The sequence below is a fragment of the Protomyctophum parallelum genome (genome assembly GCF_964188405.1).
Source record: "Protomyctophum parallelum genome assembly, chromosome: 14".
Lineage (NCBI taxonomy): Eukaryota > Metazoa > Chordata > Actinopteri > Myctophiformes > Myctophidae > Protomyctophum > Protomyctophum parallelum.
The window spans coordinates 40,398,262-40,425,579 of NC_139709.1; the positions used below are offsets into that span (position 1 = coordinate 40,398,262).

General features: G+C 42.2%; 1 protein-coding gene across 5 annotated transcripts in view; it reads right to left on the bottom strand.

Moving 5' to 3' along the window:
- Positions 1-8,250: 8,250 nt before the first annotated feature.
- tnn (tenascin N) overlaps positions 8,251-27,318 on the bottom strand; it is a 55,105-nt gene continuing 36,037 nt past the window's right edge. For 2 of the 5 annotated variants that reach the window (XM_083782362.1, XM_083782361.1), the window contains exons 10-23: positions 26,963-27,226; positions 26,620-26,883; positions 26,079-26,342; positions 25,527-25,790; positions 22,543-22,806; positions 21,417-21,680; positions 20,743-21,006; positions 18,206-18,336; positions 16,878-17,016; positions 16,146-16,297; positions 15,742-15,838; positions 15,010-15,174; positions 13,310-13,473; positions 8,251-8,736 (exon numbers count right to left, since the gene is read on the bottom strand). In XM_083782362.1, the coding sequence (XP_083638488.1) occupies positions 8,581-8,736; positions 13,310-13,473; positions 15,010-15,174; positions 15,742-15,838; positions 16,146-16,297; positions 16,878-17,016; positions 18,206-18,336; positions 20,743-21,006; positions 21,417-21,680; positions 22,543-22,806; positions 25,527-25,790; positions 26,079-26,342; positions 26,620-26,883; positions 26,963-27,226 (2,852 nt within the window). In that variant the 3' untranslated portion in view covers positions 8,251-8,580. The remainder of the gene's footprint in view (positions 8,737-13,309; positions 13,474-15,009; positions 15,175-15,741; positions 15,839-16,145; positions 16,298-16,877; positions 17,017-18,205; positions 18,337-20,742; positions 21,007-21,416; positions 21,681-22,542; positions 22,807-25,526; positions 25,791-26,078; positions 26,343-26,619; positions 26,884-26,962; positions 27,227-27,318) is intronic. The other 3 variants (XM_083782363.1, XM_083782364.1, XM_083782365.1) reach the window with 3 other exon arrangements.

The following is a 27,318-nucleotide window of genomic DNA, read 5'->3' on the forward strand; positions in this document are numbered from 1 at the left end:
ACAGATCTTGAGAGACTGTTACAGGCTATTTAACCTTCGATGAGGTCCTGGCTCCCTGATGTCTCTCCTAGCCTCAGGTAACACTGAACTGCCTCCACCTGCAGCAATCCTGCTTTTATACAGGTGGGGCAAACCATCCACTAATCAGCAAGTGGCAATCAATTGACTCAACCACACGGCCAACTAAGGCCTACGAGTAATCTTCCACACTACTATACTTTAGAGGAATATACACTCAAACATATTTCAAAGGCCCAATTCATTCACAGGGCCTAACATAAAGACCAAACATAATACACACAGGAACAAACTCCTCTACAGTACTTGGCACCCTCCAATCTAGAGAGGATCGAGTGCCAGTACTGCAGAGGAGAGGCAGGTGACAAACATGCAGTACCAATACAACTTCAGTATCAATAAATACAAATAAACATTTTAAACTCATTCAACCATTAGACCGTGTCTATAGGGCACGGGCTGGCCTGGCCCGTTGACACACTCTAAAAAATGTACTTTCCGGTCCCAAGTTTATCATCGGCAGCTCTTCAGAAATACCTTTACTTTTTGGATAAAATAAGATACTGCGAATGGGGTTTTCGCTACTGCTTTTGGAGGGCTCAATGGATAACTCTATACGGAACCTCTTCTCGATGCTAACAGTGGAGGGTGAGGTTCCAAATGGGATTAGCCTATATGGCTGTTTTAGAACTCTGGGCAAGCTAAAGCAAACTTCTCAGGCAAACTTCTCAGGCCTGGTATTAGGGGAAAAAAATGCAGATATTGTACAGAGAGGACTTGTTTTGAATTTATATGATGCAATTTGCTAAGATTGATAATATTCGTAATGTTTTATGATGTTTTTTAGTGCATGGTACATAAGAGAAGCAAAAATGGTCCAATATGCTTGAGGAAATAGTGATTTTATTCTGTGCGTGCGTGCGTGCATGCATGCGTGCATGCGTGTGTGCATGCATGTGTGTGCATGCGTGTGTGTGTGTGTGTGTGTGTGTGCGTGGGAGCGTGCGTGCGCATAACAGTGTTACTGTAGTGTGTGCACCGTGTTTTTAGAACTACTATGTGAAATTCATTGCCTCTATATTTTGGAGACAAACTCAGTTCAAGGACTGCCCAAATGTGTGTAGAATGTCAGCTATAACACTGCCAAGCTTTTATATTGAGGTTTTTATATTTTCCTTGCAAGGAAAATTACTTTCCTGACAGGTTAAAGCCATTCAATTCAGAACATAAATGAGCCCTTTGCACTTATATTTCCTTTTATTCATTTGGCTGTTATTTCTTGTCTTGTATTATCTGCTTAATAGAGCAAATCGTGGCTGAATTAGAGCATCTGTAGTACAGTACATGTTCCAATTATCACAAGATCAAAGGAGCATCCTAGTGTTCACTTCTGCATCTTTATAAGATTGTTAAGGCAGTACCTCTTCAGAACTAACTTCAACGGTATTTTAACCACATACACCCTATGAAGAATGGCAGAAATAGCCAATCTAAAAGATCATCCCAACGTGTGTTGTATTGTGAGCTTGTAAATCTGCTATTTTCACTTTTTCTGAACATTTCAAAAATGCTGTTTGCAAGTGGTTCAACTGCATGATTCTTCTTTTTTTAGTGTTTAACAGAGATGGGAAAATTCAAATGACAGGGCTCTTCAAAGCATGTCAATTCACACCGGCAGGTCTTGACGTGTACGCGTACTTCCTTCACGCAAGGCCAACTCAATCAAAAGACATTTTAACGCCTGGATCATCTGCATCAGCTGGTGTGATGATGATGATAAGATGATTGCTCTGCGCCGGTGCTTTGCGGTAAACAGGCCCCAGTCTCACTCTATCACTGTTCGAACAATCCCTGTGCGGAATGTGTGTTGCATCCTGTTTAGAGAGAGCAATGAAAAGATCAGATCTTGCTCTAGACAATCTTATTTGAGCTGCCTATCATCAATTTGTGTTATTGCACCAAAAAATCTAATCTGAACCTACCTACAGATTTAGTTCTCCCAAATGGTCTGTATTTGCCAAACCTTGCAGTAAGATTTCTGATCTATTATCATCTCAACAAAATATGAATCCAACTATAGTCAGTTTGGCGTGCAGCAGCTCATTACAGGACCAGACACACAAAGCGGTGACAAATGTCACACCTGTGCTTGACAGGAGAATCACACAACCACAGGTCATATAATAATAGATACTCAATGACTGATGGCAAAACATTCCTGCCCTGTCTGTATCACTGCAGCTGGCCATGGAATACGAAGAACCACCACCTGAACCCTACAGACCCTATTCTGGAAAATGTCATAATAGGTGAGCAATTGGCGAGAATAGCAGTTGTAGCAGTTACAAGCTCACAGTGCATGAGCAAGCTCCATTAGTCTATTATTCGTCTTCCATGTAGTGTTTTAGAGCTAACCTATATTTCTGCCTGAAATGCCTGGTAGCTGCTAGGGACATTTTTTTTTTGCATTCAGGAGGTCAGTCGAAAGAGCACGTTTCACTTTCATTTTATTTCTCTCCACATCTCTTAGGCTGTATTTGCGATGTCTTTCAAGACAGTACTCACACTCCCCTACCTTATAGTCAAATTCACAGAGGCTTGCCTGGGTGCGGCCATTACTGAGGTGTATACCATTAAGTGCGGCAGCACTGATTAGCTACACCTGGCCTACGGAGCACCTGCTCCATGGATTACACCTCAGTAATGGCCGCGCCCAGGGCAACCCCTCTGTGAATTCGTCTATGTACTGTGCATTTCATTTGCTGGTGTAGCTTTGATAATATATCTGCAGAAAGTCAAGGGGTTTAGAGAAAATATTCCTTCCCTTTGCTCAGCTTTCCTTGTCAGTTGGCTGTGATCACAGTGAGGGGAGTTGGGAGGGAGGGGATTTATCATTTGTTTGAACAGTAAATCTGTCATTCTAGATAGTGTCTCTAGCTAGGATAGCAGTGCTTTTTTGATCTCACCCAATTATGCATGAGGATGTATATTTAGACTGTTTTTCTGTTGTTACACGGTGGGGTAAAAAGTGCTGAGGTGATCATTTTTCAAATAATGTGTCCGGGCCTTGCTTTGTTGGTTGTACTGCATGCATAATTTATCTTGACAAGAGAGAGATAGAGTGATAAAGGCGAGCACAGAGTGGAAGAAACCCGGGACGAAAATAAAGTATTTTTTCTAGCTTTGTTGAATCTTGTTTCCTCATTATTAAGATGAATTGAAGTTCATAGAGCGTTTTGTGCTTCATGGCATGCAGTTGCTGTTTTTACATTCAAAGCTTGTCACACGCTCTATAAGTAGACTGCTCCATTCAACAACTGCAGCCGACATAAGATATGCTGAGTAACTACACTGCATGTCCTCATGGTGTGTGTGTGTGTGTGTGTGTGTGTGTGTGTGTGTGTGTGTGTGTGTGTGTGTGTGTGTGTGTGTGTGTGTGTGTGTGTGTGTGTGTGTGTGTGTGTGTGAGTGTGTGTGGGTGTGTGTGTGTGTGTGTGTGTGTGTGAGGGTGTGTGTGTGTGTGTGTGTGTGTGTGTGTGTGTGTGTGTGTGTGTGTGTGTGTGTGTGTGTGTGTGTGTGTGTGTGTGTGTGTGTGTGTGTGTGTGTGTGTGTGTGTGTGACATATCCATATGTCTATATATTCCTTCACTTTTGAACCTTGTAGACAGCATAGCTACAGAGAGTGGTAGACTGTATATAGCATGAACATTATCCTCTTGTCTCGTCTCCTCTCATCTTTCCTTTCCTTTCCTTTCCTTTCCTTTCCTTTCCTCCACTCCCCTCCCCTCCCCTCCCCTCCCCTATGTCTCTTCTACTCTCCAGTCTCCTCTCCTCCGCCACTCCTTCCATGACACATTGAGCTCAAGTGCTCCACCCTCTTGAACAAACACTGCCTTGTTAGAACATTACCATGGAAAAAGCACATCACACACAACCTTGGGCATCAGTGTGTCGCACACGCACGCACGCACGCACACACGCACACACACACACACACACACACGCACACACACGCGCACACACGCACACACGCACACTTCTTGAGCACAGATGGGAGATGGTAGGAGAAAGACAAATTACGACAAATGTGATAATCAGGGAGATGAAAGCGGCAACAATTATTCCTGTTCAATTGAAGCATGTCCCAAATTAGGATCTCAAAGGCCGCTTTTCAAACATCAGCCGAAGAACACAAAATGATGGACATAACTGAATTTGGAATGATACCATTTCTAGGCCACAAAATCTTGAATTGCCATCAAATATTTCTACTTTGAGAGATCCTTAGCTAGCACATATTCCAGTAACCTACAGCCTTAAAGAGCAAGCGTTGACACATTATGATTTCACATGTTGACGTTTGACAATACAACGCAGAAATTCAACTCCAATTACAGAACTCGTTCACTAGAAGGGGTTGGTTTCCTGTTCCCCGCGCTCAGTGTCTCGACATTCAAGATTATGATGAGTTCCTGGGAAACATACCATGAGTTCCCATCCATTATGCATCGACTTGCCACGGTCTGAGTCAATGTGGCTGACCAATAGCAACATTGGAAACATTCATTTTCAAAGCATTTGAGCTGCTGTGTTTTGCTTGTTACCGACTCTCCAGTACATCAGCTGGTATACGGTCTCATTATATGGGATGTGGACATACTCGATTCTACACAAGCGTTATAAATGCATAGACATTGAACCACTGCACCGTGGAGGGCCTGAGGGTGGTAGATAAGCATGGAGGAACCCAGATATACCACTGTCATAGCACTGAGGCAGACCATTCTGCGCACGCACAAATGGTAAATGGTGCATTTATATAGCGCCTTTATCCAAGGCGCTTTACATAGATTGTGCATTACATTCACCCATTCACACACACTGATACACAGATGACAGGGGAAACCATGCAAGGCACCAACCAACACATTGGGAGCAATTAGGGGTTCAGCCTTAACCTTGGTTGCCACAACCTTGCGGATGGTAACCTTGCAGTTACCATGCAAAACAGGGGAATATTTCTCAACACAATTGTGACAAAACTCACACGGAGTAGATGGAGGCAGGAAGGCAGAGAGTGAGGGTGGAGAGATGTGGCATATTATGCTTACAGGTATATGGATATACAGTAACCAATCTCCTTAAAGTAATGAGAGTCACTGTGGCCGTCAGGGCCTATTGCATCAATAGGTTTTTGTGAGCTTTTTCAATTCAAAATAAAAATGAAATTAAATGCTAGTGATATTCCTTATAAGTGTCATAGAGTTACTTTTCACTGCTCTTATTTGATTGGATCTAACTCAGACTGTTTTATCTTGTTTATTTGGCCTATAGGGATGATGTGCTGCCTCCGTGGATGCAATTTGGTTTTCTTGAATATATCTGAATTGTAATAGCATCGATGTTCTTCCCATAGGTTTAGTGACTAAAACTGTAGTGCCAAATTAGCTTTAGGACGGTACTAAACTTGTGCAGACTGAAATATTCCGAAGAGGAAATATTCTGACGAGACATTTCAAGCTGTGCTATAAGACAAGGCACCAAACAAACTTCCTGTTATTTCCTGTTACTGTCAGTATGACGAAAGAAGGCATAATGACTCATGAGATATAAACTGTTATGTTGTAGTTGTTTTGTGGTTTTGTGCAACCTCACGCTCTCTAGTGTTACAAGAGACAGAACATAATATGCTGAGGTTCTCTTGTTGGGGTTAGCAGTTTAATATATTCAAGCTCACGTTTTCTGATGTCACTGTAGACTTTTCTTTAATCTCTGTCAAATGAGGCGTTCCTTCTGAATTATAGTGTAGTTGCACATTCTTTTATTGGGATGATGGAAGATTGGCTAGATTTAAGCTTTTAAAGGTAGTGTGATAAGTGATTTTCTTTGGTTAAAATAAGTGTTAAAAAGCTTTAGATTGCGATAGTACTAATTGCTATAGAGTGTTTGTTCAGTAACAGGAGTCTCCATGTCTCTCCAGCTTCATTATAATACAGAAAATGCATTTCAAGGTCGGGATACCAATTTTATCCAATCAGGATAGAGAAAGCTGTCAAGGATAATGATTAAACAAATGGAATTGGAATTGATGACACAAAGCAATGAGCAGACAAAATTGGAACTGGGACACTATAAAAATGAAGATGAAAAATGGCTACTCTCTCGTGATTGGATGAAATTTCATCCCCTACCTGAAAATGAAATTTCTGTTTATTAAAGAGCTTGAGACCGAGAGACTCCTGTTACTGAACAAACACTGACTCTATAGCAATGATTACTATCAGAATATAGTGATTTAACCTTTTAACTAAATACTTTTTTGTTTTAACCAAAAACTATCACTTACTTGTTGAATGGGATTAAACCACATTCAATACTTAAATTCTAGTCAATCTGTTCAGTGTTGTTGTGTTGTGTTCATGGCAGTGTTGTCTGTAATACTTATGTCTGTATCATAGTTAATGGGCTGACAGGGCCTGACATCCATACAATTATAATTATAATTGTAACAAGCTTTTTCCTCTCTCCCTGGGAAGTAGGCTAATAATTACATAATAATCAAAATGGTACCCTCACAAAAAACATGCAGTAATCCTGGTCACTAAACTGCCTCCCCCTGGCCAGCCGGGGCGCCTGATGGAGGGGAAAGGAACTGGTTGGAATAACGTGTTCCTTCCACGCGCTACGTCCAACCAGGGAAACTCCCCCCTGTCAGGTGTAAAGGAGCAACTTGGACACTCAGGCATGAAGGAAGCATGAGTTCAAGTCCGTTGCTCTCCCCATGTCCCCCATATATGGGGACTAGGTTGGTGGAGGGTGTGTAGAGCCCAGGATCACATTAGCTGATTGACGGGTGAAAAATGGGTTACAAAATCGTGGGATAAAAAAAAGAAAAAATGGTACTGACTGACAGGGTTTCATATCAGATGACTTTAATTAGTTTTTGTTCTTTATTTGACAACTGCAATATCCATTTCAAAATAAAATCGTCAAAGCAGAGAGTATTTTCATAATATTTTGTTTTTAAATCTGTGACTTTTTTCAGTAAAGTCAACTATTTAACTGAGGATTTAAAAACTTCAGGGGAAAACTTCAGGGGAAACAAAGATTAAGAAGAACAAAAACAACACAAATTAGATCACAGAACAAGTGTGTGATGGTCAGGGGGGTCTAAATCAATTCTATCACAACAAAAAATATTGATTGAATCGCTCCATCCTTGAGATATAAACTCACAGTCTCCAGTAAAGTGTAAAAATGTAGGCTACTGAAGTGAAACATTTAAAAAATCAAAGCAGTATTAATTTTCTTAGCGAGCTCTCCAAAATCGAAAAACAACTGGCTATTAAAGCCATGAAAATGATAAAGGGAATTAGAATCGTGTTGGTATATATACAGATCGTTTAACACTGATTGAAATTCACTGTCCTCCCAAAAGTAAGACAGGGGCAATATGGCTGTTCAATTCTACCACCTAGCTTCTCCAACAGAGTCTAATGTGATGTGGCAGTGTTTATGGTACAGTGGCAGCATTATGTCACAGAGCCAGACAGACGCATAATCAATAAAGACGGGCCACGTTCTGGCTAATCGTCTTCACCCGACTCCGTCTGATAAAACAAGCGATCAATTTTGATCACTTTTTTTCCCCCTCTCCCTTTGCCATTATGATAATACTACTATACATATATAAAATAGCTCTTCACCGCCTTCATAGAATTATTAGAATATGAAATAAACAAATATAATACAAATATCATATTCAAGACAAGGCCATAGCTGGGCTACCACACTTGGGTAAAGAAAGTAAAAGTTTTAAAGTTAAATGGAGTTCTTGGTTGTCTGAAACAGAAAATTCCACATGGAGTTGATTCAATTTGGAATCGGCATTAGGGTGTTTTTTGCTGAAAGAAAAGATTATTATTGTTTTAAAACAATGATTTCCAATACACCTTTTTGAACTATGGCGGTTTTCCTCACTTCAAAGAAGCAGAACCTGCACTGATTTAAGAATAAACCACAAAAGAGATGTCTATTGGCTGTTTTCCCACAATCACACTAAACCCGGGAGTTTGTCATCAGTCACTTGACAATTGACATCACTATGTTCAGTGGTGCCAAAGAAAGTACTTGTGTCCCGCTAGTTTTCATAATGTCACACGTGTTGGACTATGAGTTCCTGTAGCCAGAAGACATAATGTCACACATATGATGGACTATGAATTCCTATAGGTCAAAAGGACATCACCGGGGAAAAAAAACCTTTGCGTTTCCATTCAGGTCCTGGGTATTCAATTCATAATCATGACATCACGCCCCAAAAATATCAGATCTACATTGTGAGCTTGTAGATCTTCCACAGTATATTTGGTAATGTGACACCCACGTGCAACTAAGTAGAAATCAGCCATATGTCAGTTGTTTAAGTCTCACACAAGTTATGCTTAGTGAATACCACTCTAACTAGCAGGGGAAAACCACCAGAATCTAACGTGATGACAAGAAAACAGCTAAGGCCAGTTGGTGTGGTGGTGGTGGTGCAGCGGAAGGTATTCTTTGATCTTATTTCTTGCCCGCAGAGGCTGTGGTTCTGTTCTGCTCCTCCTTTGCCATCAGCAATCTCTTCTTTCTGCTGGACAAGGCACCCACCGGTCGGATCTTCATCTCCGTGAAGTCCAGGGACGTGAGGTGGCCCTTCCATGGCTCCCAGTTCACTCCCTGACAGAGAGTGTGTGTGTGTGTGTGTGTAGGGGGGTCGGGAAATGGGTAGAATATGACAGAGAGAGACAGAGAGAGAGAGAGAGAGAGAGAGAGAGAGAGAGAGAGAGAGAGAGAATCACACACCCTGTGAGATAGCAGATAGCCGTTCCCGTTCCTAACAAGAGTTTCCTGACCGTACCAGCAAGCCGACCTGCTGTCGCAACACACGGGCGGAGATACTGAGAAGGCTGTCATTTTGGATGGAGTAATAACTGCTTTTCCGTTGCCCCGTCAGGCTGCAAAAAGCCACTGGCCATTTTGGTATACGCACTTTGAGGAATGTGTTGGAGGTGATGGATCCGGGCCGTATTCCAGTTTCACCTCAGCGATCCAAAACAAAACTGCAAATTTAAAACGCCTCGAAGTGAAGTTGTCTTTGCACGCCAGGGATCAGAGACACTTCTCATTAGGTATGGTACCCGTCTAAAACATTAACAACTATTTCATGAATAATCAGCAATCAAATGAAATGCAGAGTCCCTTTTCTCGGGTGAGAATTTGGCAAAAAATAGAAGCTCACAAAGCATTGTGACGTGGTGTGTGAGCTTGTAGATCTTGTAGTTATTTTCATCAAAGAGATTTGGCACAGAGAGATAAAAGAAGTGGACCAAATATGGAGTATAGCCACGGCCAATTAAGTATACAGTCTAATTTAGTGCTTAACTCATATAGACGAATCTAGGAGCGGGTCTCATGGTCGCAGCCTACGTATTTCCTGTAGGCGGACTCGACATAGCTGCGGGGTTTAAACCCTCACCAGGCACACCTTTTCTACTACAGTGAACGGCAGACTGACTGATGTTAGTCTGCCTCAAACGTTACTCCTTTACCTGCTTTTTACTTAACACTAACATTACAAAGATGCCCAGAACATCGAGATGAACCTGTGTAGTTTATGGCTGCTCCAACAGTAGTGGCAACATAAAAAATAAAAATAAACGGAATGTCAAAATATCCACCGCGGTGGCTGAGACCAGAGCCATTGATTAATGGTTGAGACAAAGCAGTGAAAGGTCCTGAAAGATACATAACGTCAGTCTTACCCAATACCCAATCTTTCAGTGTTTTATGAACACCAGGCTGCTGTACTTTATACCTCATACTAAAACATTCTGTTTTTTTTATTTTTTATGTTGCCACTACTGTTGGAGCAGCCATAAACTACACAGGTTCATCCCGATGTTCTGGGCATCTTTGTAATGTTAGTGTTTAGTAAAAAGCAGGTAAAGAGTAACGTTTGAGGCAGACTAACATCAGTTACTCTGCCGTTCACTATAGTAGAAGAGGTGCGCCTGGTGAGGGTTTAAACCCCGCAGCTACGTCGAGTCCGCCTACAGGAAATACGTAAGCTGCGACCATGATCCGTTCCTGGATTAGTCTATAGGAAAGGTCGGATTTCAAATTTAAATGATGAGACCGGCGCTGGCCTACTCAGGTATAGCCTGGCAGGAACATGTGAGTGAATCCACGTCATGCAACAGGAACGATGCAAGTCAGGAATACAGTACCTCTCTTTGTTGCGAATGTTATTGTTATTGTGATTTTAATAGTAAACACATGGCATATGAGATACCATATGCTGTAACTATTTATTGTATGGATCACAATGGAATTAAGTCCTCCGACTTTCTGTGCTATCCTGAGAATTCTGTACTGCACTTTTGTGAATTGTATCTTGTATATCAAATAAAATATCACAAACGTTATATGATGCTCCGCCAATCTGTGAAGCCCACAGTTTGGGTCGGCCAATCACGGATGCCGATGCATACAATCTCCCAAACGCACGGAGAATTTGTGCATTCTCTTCAGATCCGCAGGCCGACAGAGATATTCGTGATACTCGTGGTTTTTCGGTCATATGAGACAAACTGAGACCGAACGCGGTGAACTGTCTGGTGCCCGGGACAGAGTGACAGACACACATACAGAGATTTGGTAAATTGTAGTATGAAAACAATAACATATCGTTGCTGTCGGGCAAAAACCTTAATTCATGAATAAACCCATAACTTGTTGTGTTTTTGTAAATGAATGCACTACTTATAAAAGTAGCAGATCCACAAGCTTGATAACACGGCAAAAAGCTAGACGTTACCTTTTACCTTGTAGATCTGCTACTTTTGCTGGTGTCTGTCTGTCTGTCTGTCTGTTTGAGCACCAAATGTCTGTTTGTACCATGACCTATTGACCTGCAGCTGCTGCTGCCAACTGCCTGATTGACACGCACGCACATGTGCACGCACATGCGCACGCATGCACGCACCAACTGCCTGATGACAGCACGTACGCACGCACGTACGCGCCAACTGCCTGATGAACGCACGCACGCACGCACGCACGCACGCACTCACACAGAGGACAGGGAGGAGGGTGTTAATCTTGTGTACAGTACAGTACAGAATAATAATACTGGTACTATAATACGAATATAGTACCAGTAATACAGTACAGTACATATAGTTGCACCACTCAGTTCACACGGGTGTGATCTTTTATTTGAATCCTGATAAAAGTCACAGTTTTGGTTTCCACCCGACAAGAAACGATATAATATAGATAGATGACAGCATTTGTAGTTGATGATGATTGTGATGTAACGGTGATGATAATGGTTAACAGCATTCATTAATTCATATGACACCCCAAAAAAAGAAACACTGAGAAGGAAATACAAGAAATCACTATTCCCTCCACTACCATGTTCTACTCAGCAACTTGAGGCTCCAACTGGCTCTATTCATATGCTGATAAATTAAAGAACACTTCAGGTAAGATTCTATTTGTAGCTGGACTTTCCGAGACGAACAATGCCCTTGTGGGTGCTGAGAAACAACGTTTTAGAAACTGCTCAAATGAGCTTCGTTCTAAAAGATGAACTCTTTGTGGTGACCCTATCAGCCTGGTATTAATGAATGAGTCTCATGCAGGGTTGGAGAAATATCTTCTCCTATGGAATTGGATGGATTCAGAGCACACACTATGGGATCTTAACACTTTCCAAGACGCCTTGAGGATAAGCTTGGCAGAGGCTAAACCTGACATAAAATGCTATTAGTGCCATCTGTTGGCGTGATCATACACTACACCAGAGGCACTCACTTAAATGGCTTCAGCCTCCGAGCTGTGCGTGCGTTCGTGCTCGCATAAATTCTGCAGCATGCAGCTACAAATAATCTGTCCGTATCCTCATGAGTTACTGACCCAAATTAGAAAGATAAAAATGAGGAAAAAATAGTATACAGTTATAGAATATAACCCCGAAGCAGACTAGTAAATTATCCACTGTTCCTGTGCTTCAAATAGCTCTTACATTGGTAGGAAATCTGCTGTTCAGGCAAAATGCAGTTCTAATTATCTAAAGCCCAGTGCTAATGAATGAAGCACCCAGCAGTGCTAATTCTTATTATAGGCTATATAGACTGTAAGTAATACTTCAAATGTGATCTCTCCTCTATCAGTGGGTTCCCATCCTGTCCCCTCGCCTGGCTCTCTACTCACGCTGTATATCCAATCACCTATAACGCAATGGTTCTCATAGGATCCTGGGACCATCAGGGGTCCTTGGGGGGGTTTCCAGGGGGTCCCAAGCTAAATGATATCATATTTAGGGGTATGTAACTCTGAGTGTACACTCTCTGCATTCAATTGACATTGTGGATTTAGTCTGGGGTCCCAGTGATATAACACTATTGCATGCCATCTGAGGCTTAAGTCGCATTCACACCAGGATGCTATACTGCTATTAAAACGAATCCTGCTGCGTATTGTCGGAAAGTACGCTTTGTTTGGCAGGTGTGGGCATTTGATTTCGATTCACTGCAGGTGTGAATGCAATCCGCAGCAAATAAAAGGAAATGACGCAAGCAGTGGCAGATTAATGAGGAGTAAACACAGTTGGAGACGGAGAAGGAATATTTTACGCAGCGCAAAGATGTCGTGTTACCGTGGATAGACGTGGTCGAATGAGGAGACCGAAGCCCTCATCTAAACTATTACTCAAAGTATATTTTTTAACACCATATATTTCACTGTGTAGTGTAGTTTATTAATTGAACACATTGATAAAGTTACCTGCTGCGACACAGCCAGTGTGAAGGCAAACTAAAGCAAATTAAATATGCAAGAATGATCTATATATATATATATATTCTCCACCCATTCGCATTGATTGAGTCTACTGAAGTGGAGGTGTGAACTGTGAATGCGACCGTAATGATCACTGACCCAGTGGATGCTTCTGTTGCACACCGACAAAAACACCTGCCGCCCACAGCTATACACTTGAATTGCACCGTATAGGCCAGTCCCTCCATGCTTTGACATGTTTGAGCACAGCATGTGAATGATGTATCTCACTGAGTGAGAGTGAGAGAGAGAGAGAGAGAGCACTCTCCTTCAGTCTGTTAATGCTGAAGTGACTTGATTCTGTCCTGTGACTGACTGAGTACCTTGTGGTGGATGGGGGACACCTGTGCATGTCGCTTATTAACGAACTAAACAGAACACCATAGCGTCCACCTTCACTCACCATGCTGTGCCTGTTGTCTCCCCACTTTCCATTGAGGTTGGCCAGGTGACAGTTCTTGTACCACCAGGCTCCGCGGTGGGTCAAGGCGCAGTTCCCCAGGGCGATGTCATTGTCGTTGTCCACTGTGGACCAGGGACGGCCCTGATGGTAGACCATAGCATCACCTGGGGGGGGCAAAGAGCAACGTCAGCCTTTACAGTATACAACAAAAGACCCACCTCTTCACTTTTAGTTGACTTTTAAAATCTGTTTCAATTCCTGTACACTGCTCTTACTGATTTGCTGCCATTTTATGTTTTATGTACTTGTAACTGCTTGCTTGTTTTATTGCTATTTTATTATTTTTTTAAATCTGTTTTGCTCTGTAAAGCACTTTGAGCTGCATTCATGTATGAAAGGTGCTATATAAATAAAGTTTATTAGTGTGGTTGGCAACCAGACTATAGTAATTGAACACTTTATTCTTTCTTTCTTTTCTTCGTTTCTAGAGCAAACCCCAAAGTTTGCTGGACTACTTGTCCCACAGTTTTGGTGTCACGGACTTGAGCCATAATGTCAAATCCGAATGACTGGCTTCATCGGGACTCGTGTGCTTGTATTTTGCTAAGAGAAATGTTGTATAGTTCAATTGATATTAATTTATTCGTGCATTACGTTTCCCTATTGACATGAATGGGAAAATGCGAAAACTCACATTGAAGTATTTTTTCCCCCGGAGATCGTAAGGGCTATACTTACAAAACTCGGAGGGGAGGTTCATAATATTTACTACAATTAATTAACTTGTAATTATATCGGTCAGCCTCATGGTGGCACTATAACAGCCCACTTTACGTTTTTGGCTCATAACTCTTTCTATCCCTAGAGGCTAGATGCAGTCTGCAGCCTCTCCATCTCTGTTTGCACACTGTTGAAAGACATGCCATATCGCATCTTAGCATAATAAGCAGAATACCATTAGTAGAATTTCTACTGCATAGTTTTCAGCCTGGGTTGACGCCCACACAGGTCTAATTTATAAAATAGTTGTTATTGTTATTTTCGGTACAAATTAGACTTAACCCATTCTGCTATTTTTGAAAAATCAAAGAACGACTGACATTTTTTAGAATCTGATCTCAGGTCAGAATGGGTTCATCAGACCCAGTGTTTGTCCGGCGGAAACCTCGTATGAATCTGATCTCAGGTCAGAATGGGTTAATACAATTTTGCTCAGACATCACTTTTACTACCCGTCTGTCAAGCCCCTGCGGCCTGGATTTAATTTCCTGAAAGTTGAGCCTCCGTTTTGGCTGGCTTCAAAGCCCCCCCCCCCCCCCCCCAACGCCCCAACCAATGTTTTAATGGACGACCTTCCATGGCATGAACTGAATTAGTGATAATGTGATGTAGTAATTTAATGTAGTGCTGGTTTACTATTTACTCTTCAAGGGGCAATGCAGTGTGTGTCCATCAGGGCCTTTATTGGGCCTGTGTTCAGCTGTGCTGCTGCATTTCAAACTCCTGTCTATTACACTGTGTTATCCCATCTCATCAGCTTTAGTTTCAATTTTTTCATAATTCCGTTCAAAACAATTCACCCAACAGCTGTGCTTGTCTAACTGCCTGGCTTCAAAGCCATTTCGGTGCTGGCTTTGGCGCCTTCTCTGTGCAATCCCCCTCCGTTGTTCACGCTAGTTGAGAAATCAAAATGGCCTCACCAGCTGTCCCTCTGTATTTGCCGATGGTGAGCTTGAACTTTTGCTTGACCGGGGCGATCTTGAAGTTGTCGTACACGGCGTACGCCCTCTCAGAGCCCAAGCCCAGCTCAACTCTCAGCTCATACGGTGTGGGAGTGTTTGTCAGCTCGTGTATCTTATCCATCCCTGCGGAGAGAGAGGAGAGATACTGGGCTGTATTTTGCGTGTCTTAAGTACCAGGTCTTATTACCTAACTTGAGTAAACTTAAGACCTGGAGGCGTGATCAATGCTCTTTGGCCACTCAGAATAGCCAAATGGCATTGATCACGCCTCCAGGTCTTTAGTTTACTCAAGTTAGGTAATAAGACATTGTACTTAAGACACGCAAAATACAGCCCACTGTCTCACACAGTGTTTCTCAAACTTTCTTCATGCAAAGGAGCCCCAAATTGAATAAGAGAAAGAAATACAAGAATAGCAGATACAAGTTTGCATTACAGCACGAAGTGACGCACTGTGAGCTCGTACACCTGCAATTTTTGAATAGCCAACATAAATGGATAAAGTTGGTTAAAATGATTGTGATGTATCACGCTACATTAACGAATGCCTGGAACCCCACCAAGGACCCCTAGGGGGTCTCCGGGCTCCACTTTGATAACCAACTGGTCTAACAGGTCTATATGATTGCAGTACAATGTACAACCTTTCAATTGTGCGCGTTTCAGTTTCAAAAGCGTTCTGATATTTACCGAGCCAGAACTCATCTGTCATGTTGCCAAAGCCAGTTATGTACTGTCTCCAGCGTTTCATGAAATCCAGTCTGCCGCTGTTACGTCGCTGGAATACCTGGAATAGCACAGGACACAAGGTATTGTGTTTTTAGAATAGCTATTCTACAGTCACACTGTGGCTTCTGTGTGTGGGTGGGTGGATGCATGCGCATACGTGTGTGTGTGTGTGTGTGTGTGTGTGTGTGTGTGTGTGTGTGTGTGTGTGTGTGTGTGTGTGTGCGCATTTACATTTTTAAGCTCATTCCACAGTCAAATGCATCCAATCAGGGTGCACTGCTACGATGTTCTCTAGTGTAATGGACATAATTTAATATTAGGCTGATGTCCGAGTCGTTTGATGTACATCACATAAATAACAATACCAGCCAACCACCGCCATCGTTGTCCATGTCACAGAAGACCTCTATTGGTTTGGAGCGATCACTGTTGATGTAGACAGTGTAGATGCCACTCTTCTTATTGCCATTTTTCATGATCTGAACACAGTCCATGGGGAAGGGGTAGGCCAGGCCAACTAAGGAAAACAGATATACCGTGAATCAAGACGTTACGCGAAACAACACATCACAACATGACAAAAGATCTGTGTTCCCTTTAGTCGTTGCTGTATTTGCATACATACATTTACATGTACATTTATTTGAATTATAAACCCATGTAGAATTACTATTTGCCCCTCCAACTATTAGGAGCAGGGGGCACAATTAAGACAGCTGATGAAGACCCTAATATAGCGGGTAGGCCTACTGACCTGTTTTTTTTTTTTTTTTTTTTATCCCACGATTTTGTAACCCAGTTTTCTTTTCACCCAGTGCCAATTATCTAATGTAATCCTGGGCGCTACACTTCCTCTGCCAACCTGGGGGGGCAGCGGACTGACCTCATGCCTCCTTCTATGCATGAGGAGTCCAAGCTGCTTCTTTTCACCTGACAGAGGGGAATTTCCCCGGCCGGACGTAGCGCGTGGAAGGGACACGTTATTCCGACCAGTTCCTTTCCCCTCCATCAGGAGGTAGTTTTAGAGACCAGGATTACGGCATGTTTTTGTGAGGGTATCTACCCTAGGGGACACGGGGAGAACATGCCCTACTGACCTGTTTTAAAGACTGTCTCTACCACCTTGCTTCTCTTGACTCCCCTGTAGGCCATTATGGTGATCAGATATCTCTTGCTCATCTCCAGACCAGATAGAGAAAAGCGGCTCTCCCCAGCTCCAAGATGCTTTTCAACAGTCTGACCACAAGAGAGAAACATTAAGCCAAATAAGCATGATTTATACTTTACACAATATATAAGTACGGTATGTGTATATTATAAGCTCACACAACGTGCTGTGCTGCAAAGCATTGTGAGCTGCTATTCTAGGCGATACACTCAAGAAAACTCAAGGGGGGGGGGGGGGGGGGAGTTGCGGTTTTGAGGAAAGAACATAATACACTACCACATCTGTAAATGTTTACGTTTAAGGTATGATAAAAGTATGTTAATTTACTGTAGCCTACTGTATGTTATAAGCTGTAGACGTTTAGTGTAATTGCACCATAAATAAAAGCACAGATGATGTTGTTCATGTTTGTCTCTCTGCATGGCCTCTGCCCTGTGTTCCACATTTCATCACAATTCCAGCTTAAGCTTAGCCTACTTGTGTTTGTCTCAGTGGGTAATGTATACATGTCAAAATATATATTATTCAAAGCACTTAGAATGCACTACACCAGAACGTTAACATTCGCTGCAATGATCAGAACAACATACAGTGCTTTGAATGGAAATTTGTCATAATTTGCCACTAGAGGTCAGCGTTACACAGAGCTCAGATTTATGTCCCCTGTGTTATTTGGAAGCAAAACTCTGAAAATAATGGAATGTAATTCAAATGGTATTTGTACAGTTATACTTACTAAATACTAATAGGTATGATTGTGGCCTCAAATGCAGAGATATTATATACTTTCATCTGATTTACACAAGATTCACTGAGACACTGCAGGCCTATATATGTCCCTCAGTTCTGAAAAGGGCTGTTGTGTCTGTGTGTCTGTATTGGTAATTGGTATAACTCCACAGTGTTGTACTCTGCTGATCTGATCTGTAGGTCATTCAGCTTCAGTACACATTGATGTTTTATATATCAAGTACACACTCAAATGTACTAAAAGTGCCTATCCTCCACTGACACGTAGCCTACTTGCCAGATGATAAAAAATACATTTTGAATCTCGATGTTGTTGCATCTAAATGTCTTCACCCATTTCTAATCAAAGTGTCACACTAAATACTGACAACAAATCACGGTGAAACCTTTGAAGTTGGCCCGCGAGCACACTTCAGAATTGTGTGCGCCGCGTGTGTCGTGCATGTGTGCATTTGAGCGTTTTGCTTGCAAGTCTGTCAATGTGAACTGCACTCTGTCCTACTGTACCTCCATCGTGCCGTCCTCAGATCTGTATGTGAGGATGTAACCGTCGATGTCGGCCAGGGGAGACTGCCAGCTCAGGACTGCAGAGTCTAGGGTCACATCTGTGGCCTTCAGATCCTTGGGGGCATCGATGTCTATAATGTAGGTGAGGCGACAAGACAGACTTGAAATGGACCAGAAGTGTAATGTGTGTTCACACTAATTTGTTCAGTCAGTCAGTCAGTTCGTCATTGTACAGTACGTCATTTACTTATTTGACTTATTTAGGGTTTTCAAATGCAAAAAAAACAAACAAAAAAACATTGACTGATTAATAGATTCATTCATTCATTTATCCATACTGTCATTCATTCAACTGCTCATTAATTATTGCTCATTAAGTGCAATGAAGAATGAGCGTGTGGGCGGTATGTCAGGGCCATTGTGATTAGAGAAAATAAGAGTTGGACTGTTTCTCAAACACAGAAAATAATTCTGATGGTAATATTTCCTTCTGTCAAATCATTTATATAACACATGGTAGATTTGATAATCACAGACATGCACAGCTGTTCGTGAATCAACAGTCCTGTCACCAAGAGATTAACACATTGTTCCATCTCTTCTTCCAACCATTATGTGCCTCCATAGATAACGTGGACGTTATCCTCTCCAGTGATTGTCTGCTTCATTTAACTGCTGTGGGGGATTATTAGTCTCCAACAGGCTCTGGCTGTCAACACGAAGCCCCAGGGAAGATGATGTGTCCCAGACATGAGGTTGTACGGGTGGTTATTACCTCGGTTATCTCCCAGAGTTAAGTGGCTTGCCCTCTGCACTACAAAGTGCAGGGTGTAGTGTGCTAGGGCTCAAACTCTCAAAGCTGCAGGGATTCTGGTCATTATCCAATAAAGAAGAATGTAGCACTGCTACCTCATGTCTGGTATAGATAAAGCAAGTTTTTTTTTTAACCAGAGGAAGGTTTTAACCACTTGAAACCCAGCATGCCTTGCCTATTCTGGTGGTGAACATTCAACAAAAAATAGCAGATGAGCTTGTAGATCAGCTAACCCACTCCTCATTAATGGTAAAACAATAGAACAGGTAGACAGCTTCACATATCTCGGACTCACACTGGACAATAGACTTAGGTTTGATCAACACATTACATCTATCCAGTCACGCTTTCAGCAAAGACTCCATGTAATCCGTAAATTAAGATCATTATCTGTTGCTCCTCATCTTCTGCTATTATTGTACAAAAGCATTATTCAACCTGTTCTGTTGTACTGTTCTGCATGCTTCTACACCATACTGTCCATGCCTAACAGGAACAAACTTTTCAGTATCACCCGTATTGCTTCCAAAATCATCGGACTTCCTACACCCACACTTTCTGATATCAAATGACACTGATCATCCTCTGTATTGTTTCTTTAACCTCATGCCATCTGGACAAAGATACAGGACCTTGCCCTGGAAAAAGGTCCGTTTTAGTAGGAGTTTTTTCCCCTCAGCCATCGCGGCATTAAACAAACTGCCCCGCCGATAGGATGGTTCTGTACACAGTGGGGAACTCATGTTTTTTTTTTTTTTGTCTTGGTGTTATGTGCTCTGTGTTGTTTTTGATGTGGGTGTTGAACTGTTGAACAGATTGTGAAGACAAATATCCTTCGGGACAATAAAGATTATTATTATTATTTGTGGCAAAGAGATTCGGTGTAGATGGAGAAATAAGGCTGTTTCACATATAGACTATAGACTAGAGAGTTTAAGTAGTTAAGAGCTACTGGATGAAGAGGACAATTGAAAATGACAGAATAGAAAATAGAAAACAGAAAATTGACAATTAGATTAAAATAATTCTATTGAAGTCAATGTTGCTTTTAGAAAAGTTTTGACTGGCTTATTTATGGGGCCTGTTATTGGGTCCTGTAAAGTCACAAGCGTAACAACACTGGTTTTTATGCATCCCAGATGACCTCTCCTGGCACAATGGATTCCCTATCCGAACCTGGCCCCCGAACCTGCCAGTAGCGCCGGCTGCTTCTGATGAGTTACGGCGAGATGACTTTATATTCCACAATTCCAGTCGTTTGCTGCCTAATTGAAAGAGATGCCGCATTCACTTAGAGCTCCCAGATGATTGTGCAGATGAGCTGGCTTCCCATCATAACCCTTAGCACCGTGTGCCGACACCACTGCTCCTACACTGCACACGTGAGTTACGACAAACCAGTGACCTGGCACGGCTTGTTGGGAGCATATCCTCTCATGCAGCTGGTATAGGAGGTTCGGCTCTTCATGGGAGTGAGGTTCAAGTGAAATACTTTTGAAAGCCATGTGCACAGCAGCATGTATAAACAGCATGCATGCCTCGTTTGGTGGAAGATGATTATATTACTGTCCGAAAGTCATCATAGGTCTACCTCATACAATAATGCAGCGGATGTTTGATGATCCTGTTTTTAATTACATTTTAGTTCGTTTTCAACTAGAATTTGGCCTTGTTTGCGTAAATCAGACCATTGTCTTTTAGCAGAAACTGGCAGATTAAAGACCTGTCTCTCCCTGTGTAGAAGTCTTCCTGCTGGACTTGTCTCCCCTGACAGCCCGGACGTAGACAGTATAGAGGACTCCAGGCTTCAGACCAGTCAGCCTGTATGAGGCGCTGTCAGGCCCCACGGAGATCTCCTCACTGGAACCCTCAGCAGAACTGTAGCTCAACACGTAGCCCTCGATGTCTGCCTGGACTCGATCCCACGACACAAGGAAACTGGACTCGGTCTCTTCTCTGGCCAAGAGGTTAGTAGGAGCGTCCAGCTCTAGAGGGAGATGTTAGTGGGTGAGGTAAGTCAAGTACTAATGCAAACTACAAGCTACAAATGATGTTTCATTTCCTATTGCCTTGAAATGAAAGCATTTGTCATGCAGTGTCTACAACAGATCAGATCATATAAAAGTATTCTGTTTGCATGATCTTTTGCAGCTGATGTTGACAATTATCAAATCACTGTAGACTACAAAACATACCAATGGATTAAGCCAAATAATTCTTATTATCGGAATCAACCTGTCTCGCCCTGTGAAGTGATATTGCTGGATAGCGGGTCCGATCAGTATGTGACGGAATTAGTTTTTTTCATGAATCTTGTTTTGTTTTTGATCATTTCAACCAGAATTTGACCATAGTTGCTCATAGAAGACCAACATCAGAATCTATCAGATTAAAGACCTGTCTCCCCCTGTGTAGAAGCCATCCTGCTGGCCTTGACTCCCCTGACAGCCCAGATGTAGACGGTATAGAGGACTCCAGGCTTCAGACCCAGTAGCCTGTAGGGAGAGTTGTCAGGCCCCACAGAGATGCCCTCAATGGAACCCTCAGCAGAGCTATAGCTCAACACGTAGCCCTCAATATCTGCCTGGACTCGATCCCACGACACAAGGAAAGTGGCCTCTGTCTGTTCACTGGCCAAGAGGTTAGTAGGAGCGTCCAGCTCTGCATGGGGAGTTATGGTTAGTTAAAATGGTCAAGTAGTAGAACACAAATGCAAGCAAAGTCATTTGAGCAACAGGATTATTTCCACGCACCTAATATTCATCTAACTGCAACAGGAGTTCAGTCTCAGGCAAAACTCTGTCTGGCATTGTATACTGCAATGTTTTACAACAACTCAATTTAGGCCTGTTTATTTTTTTACTTTACACATTGATGAATCACATGATTTTGTGATTTATGCATTAGTTATTAACCACAACGACTCATGTTTTATCTCTATATGGGACTGTCTTTTAGATTTTACTGTACATTCTTCATGAATATATTTGACTTAATATGACTTTAGTTATAGTGTATTCTCTATATAAATCAAGTTATTTTTGTTATGGCATGAAGTAAATCTATAATGCAGATGGATGCTACAACCACATGCTCTCATTCCAACTCTTGGTGGTTGTCTTGGTGGTTTAGCTTTGGGTTTTTTACTTCAAAGTTCATGAACAGGGGGCGATTAGGTTATGCAATGCTCCCAGCACGTTTCTAAATGTGCCATGTATTTCATGTTGTCATGCTGTATTGCTGCAGTAGGGACAAGGGAGCATGCATGCCCAAAGTAAAACAATACCACCAAGCCAAACTGTATTGCTACAGACACTAGTATATACTGTATAAAACCCTGTTTTTTGTTTTGCTTGTTTGTTTCTTTTGAGAATTTCAACCAGAAATTGGCATTCTTGTCTCCCCTTCCAATCGTTGCGGGTCTTTTACAGAAAGAACATAGAGAAAAGGCAACTATAAATCAAGCTTTAGTTGCTCAGATCAGACCATATTGTCTTTTAGCAGAAATTATCAGATTAAAGACCTGTCTCTCCCTGTGTAGAAGTCTTCCTGCTGGCTTTGTTCCCCCTGACAGCCCAGATGTAGACAGTATAGAGGACTCCAGGCTTCAGACCAACCAGCCTGTATGAGGCGCTGTCAGGCCCCACGGAGATCTCCTCCCTGGAACCCTCAGCAGAACTGTAGCTCAACACGTAGCCCTCGATGTCTGCCTGGACTCGATCCCATGACAGAAATAAAGTGGACTCGTTCTCTTCACTGGCCAAGAGGTTAGTAGGAGCGTCCAGCTCTGCATGGGGAGTTTATATGGTTAGTTGAATGGTTAAGTAGCAAAACAATGCAAGGCAAGCAATTTCATTAAACAATCAAGATGTGTTTGGCCTGGTTTTCATCTGCACAATTGCAACGGGATTTCAGTTTCGGGGCAAAGCTCTGAGACTGCCTGGCAATGTACGCTACAGCGTTATGCTGTAACTAGATTAAGTTTTTATTTTTGGCAACAGTTGAGCCAAGTGAGGTTTGCCACTGCTGGTTTTAATTTGGACTGCATCTATTGATCATCCCAGCTGTGGAATACACTTACACTGTGGCCACTCCGCATCTGTTGGGTTGTGAGTCAGAAAATTGACATTTTAATTATAGCCTATTCTTTTACTCCCTTTCAGGTTTTTGTAATAGCCAAATTTATCAATTTACAGTATAGGCCTGTTTATTCTTTTTAAATCTAAGTATAGTATGATAGTCTGTTCCATTTCTTGATGTGAATTTAATGTTTATCATCTCCTTTAACTATAGCTCCTCAGTGGCCTCATATTATTGTATGATTTATAAATCTCATGGTTTTCTATTTTAAATGTACCGTCTAAATACATTTTACTTAACATGACTTTAGTTATAGTGTAGTTTCTATTTAAAAATATTTTTTGTAATGGCGTGTCATACATCTAGACTGTAAAGATCCATGAGCTTGGCTATGACCGCATCCTCTCACAGTTAAAGAGCCAGGTAGCCACTATTGACAATTCAACTTTACAGCTGTGACAAATTCGCCATGAGATAGAATGACAGAAGATGGATTTGCTGTGACTATTGGCTGCGACCACTGTTTAGCTTAGCTATGGTCAAGATGATATGTTGCTATATTGCTGCAACAGTGATCATGAGTACAACCATGCCACCAAGTCAAACTACATACTGTACATTGCCATCACCATATCCAATAAATGTAATAACGAGTGATTCCAAATCGACAGAACCAGACTACAGTATGTGTTGCCTACACAGGCTTTGAGTGAGTACTTAAAACAATAGTTTACTACATCCAAAACTGTTACAACTCCAAAACCGGTGTTGTAGCACCAGGAGCATTTATTCAGTGTGATATGCATTAATTTAAACTGCTGATTGTATCATGAGTCAGACAGAAGGTGAATATTACATGGCGATAAAGTGACGTAATATATTTTCTAAACAAGGTTGATTTTTGAATAGAAGCATCAACGTGTCTGAATGAGGCATCACCAAAATAATAGCTTGATGTGAAGTCTTCACAGATGCATCTTCATGTTGTTTATTTATCATGCTCTCCCTACATCCCTTGCTGAAGGTCTGATCCAGAATTTCGGATCAAATCTAAAATGGCTTAGGATCAGAAATGAAATCCTGTGTTGTTTTGGGGAATTTCAACTAGAATATGGCCTTAATTGGCCAAGAGGTTAGTAGGAGCGTCCAGCTCTGCATGGGGAGTTATGGTTAGTTATGAAAATGATTTAGTAAAATACCAATGCAAGCAACTTCATTTGACCAACAGGATTATTTTCACCTGGTTTACATCTACACAACTGCAACATGATACGCCAGCTACAGCCAGTATTAATTTGGACTCTATTGATCAGACCAGCTGTGTAATAAGATGTGACCACTCCAAAGTCCTGTATTGTCTTGTACAAAGAGTTGTACTGAGTTCGAAAGTATCTAAAATATGTATTCCTTCCTTAATGTGTATTAATCAGACTCATTACCCAAAGCTCCTTATTGTATGTTTTATGTATCTCATATTGAATATATTTGAGTTGATGTGAATGTATCTATAGTGTATTTTCCTTTCAAATCAAGATAAAGTAGGCAAGATTAACAAAATGACACCATTCAGAAATTCCGCAGTGCCTTTCAGAACGAGGTTTAGACATTCTTGCACCTCAAAGAAGTTTTAACTAGCCGAAGAAAGTTCTGACAGAACATACACCTACAGTACAAACACCTCTGTAATCCCTCTCTGAGTGACCATGTATAGACAGTTACACAACCCAACACAAGAAATGGCAAAACCTCCATTGCCTCCCTGACAGATTTCCCAGAGGGATCCAGGTGTTAAAACCACTAGTTCCAGTGCTGGCTGTACACTGGTTTCACTATAGTATATGAGCAGAGTGGCTGGGACCTGGCTGTAGCCTATAACACACTTTTGTTAGATCTGAATTTTCTTTTGATCGACAAGCCCTTTTGAAACCAGAAAGAGTTCGGTTGGACTACTGTACAGTATGTAGCTGCCTTTAGCCTATCACTCCTAATACATCTCTACTTTTCTGGCAGCCAATTTTTAAACAGCCTTCACGCTCAGTTTCACTGTCTATGCTGATCCTGTATAACATCACTGCTGTTTTAAACCTGCTCCACCCCAGCCTCCACCTGCTTTGGTTCTACTCTTTACGTACCCAGAGGGTGATTTACTTCTAAGTTCATTCCTATGGGGCGATTAGGCTATGCAATGCTTCCTGCATGCTATCATCATGTGCCATGCATTTCATGTCGTTATGATATCTCTGGTGTTACTGTGGTGATGTTCGGCTACTTAGAAAATCTTGGAAGTCCAAGAACTGCCGAAACTAACTTCGGCAAGGCAATATGTTTGTTTGATTTCTCCGCAATGATGCCATTTAGTTAGTTTTCAACAAGAATTTGGCGTAAATCAGACTATTGTCTTTTAGCAGAAACTGGCAGATTAAAGACCTGTCTCTCCCTGTGTAGAAGTCTTCTTGCTGGCTTTGTTCTCCCTGACAGCCCAGATGTAGACAGTATAGAGGACTCCAGGCTTCAGACCAACCAGCCTGTATGAGGCGCTGTCAGGCCCCACAGAGATCTCCTCCCTGGAACCCTCAGCAGAACTGTAGCTCAACACGTAGCCCTCGATATCTGCCTGGACTCGATCCCACGACACAAGGAATGTGGACTCGGTCTCTTCTCTGACCAAGAACTTAGTAGGAGCGTCCAGCTCTAGAGGGAAATGTTAGTGGATGAGATAAGGCAAGTACAGCTACTAATTCAAACTACAAGCTACAAGTGTTCTTTCATTTCCCATTGCGGGGAAATGAAAGCATTTGTTATGCAGAGTGTCTACAGAATATCCAATCATAGAAAGGTAAGTAGAGAGAGAAGAGGAGTGGTTCAATGTTTAAGACACAATCACAGCTGAAATTAACAGATACCTAATCATCGAATACTGATTAGGTATCTGTCAATTGACCATTAAACCTAATAATTCTGATTCTTATTAATATGAACCTGTCTCCCCCTGTGTAGACGTCTTCTTGCTGGCCTTGTCCCCCCTGACAGCCCAGACGTAGACAGTATAGAGGACTCCAGGCCTCAGACCAACCAGCCTGTATGAGGCGCTGTCAGGCCCCACAGAGATCTCCTCACTGGAACCCTCAGTAGAACTGTAGCTCAACACGTAGCCTTCGATGTCTGCCTGGACTTGCTCCCACCACACAACGAAAGTGGACTCGGCCTCTTCTCTGACCAAGAGGTTAGTAGGAGCATCCAGCTCTGGAGGGAGATGTTAATGTTTGAGGTAAAGCAAGTGCAGCTACTAATGCGAACTACAAAGTACAAACTACGAGCGTTGTGCCTTTTCCTATTGCAAGAAATGAATGCAAATTGTCATGCATTGTCTCTACAACATATCCAACCCTAGAAAGGTGATTAAATGGTCTCAGGTCAGAATGGGTTAAGACTAGACTGCTGCAGGGATACCTAATCATGGAAGACCTGGAAACTTACCAATGGATTAAGCCTAGTCACTTTTATTTAGATCGATATTAACCTGTCTCTCCCTGTGTAGAAGTCTTCTTGCTGGCCTTGTTCCCCCTGACAGCCCGGACGTAGACAGTATAGAGGACTCCAGGCTTCAAACCAGTCAGCCTGTATGAGGCGCTGTCAGGCCCCACGGAGATCTCCTCCCTGGAACCCTCAGCAGAACTGTAGCTCAACACGTAGCCCTCGATGTCTGCCTGGACTCGAGGCCACGACACAAGGAAAGTGGACTCTGTCTCTTCTCTGGTTGAGAGGTTAGTAGGAGCGTCCAGCTCTAGAGGGAGATGTTAGTGGGTGAGGTGAGGTAAGTACAACGACTAGATGCAAACTACAAGCGACAAGACAATATTAACCTGTCTCTCCCTTTGTAGAACTCGTACTGCTGGACTTGTCTCCCCTGACAGCCCGGACGTAGACAGTATAGAGGACTCCAGGCTTCAGACCAACCAGCCTGTATGAAGTGCTGTCAGGCCCCACGGAGATCTCCTCACTGGAACCCTCAGCAGAACTGTAGCTCAACATGTAGCCCTCAATATCTGCCTGGACTCGATCCCACGACACAAGGAAAGAGGACTCTGTCTCTTCTCTGGTCGAGAGGTTAGTAGGAGTGTCCAGGTCTGCATAAGGAGTTAGGGTTAGTCCACACTACTTCTATGCAAACATACAGTAAAGCAACTACGTTTGTATAAGCTACTAATGCATTTTAATA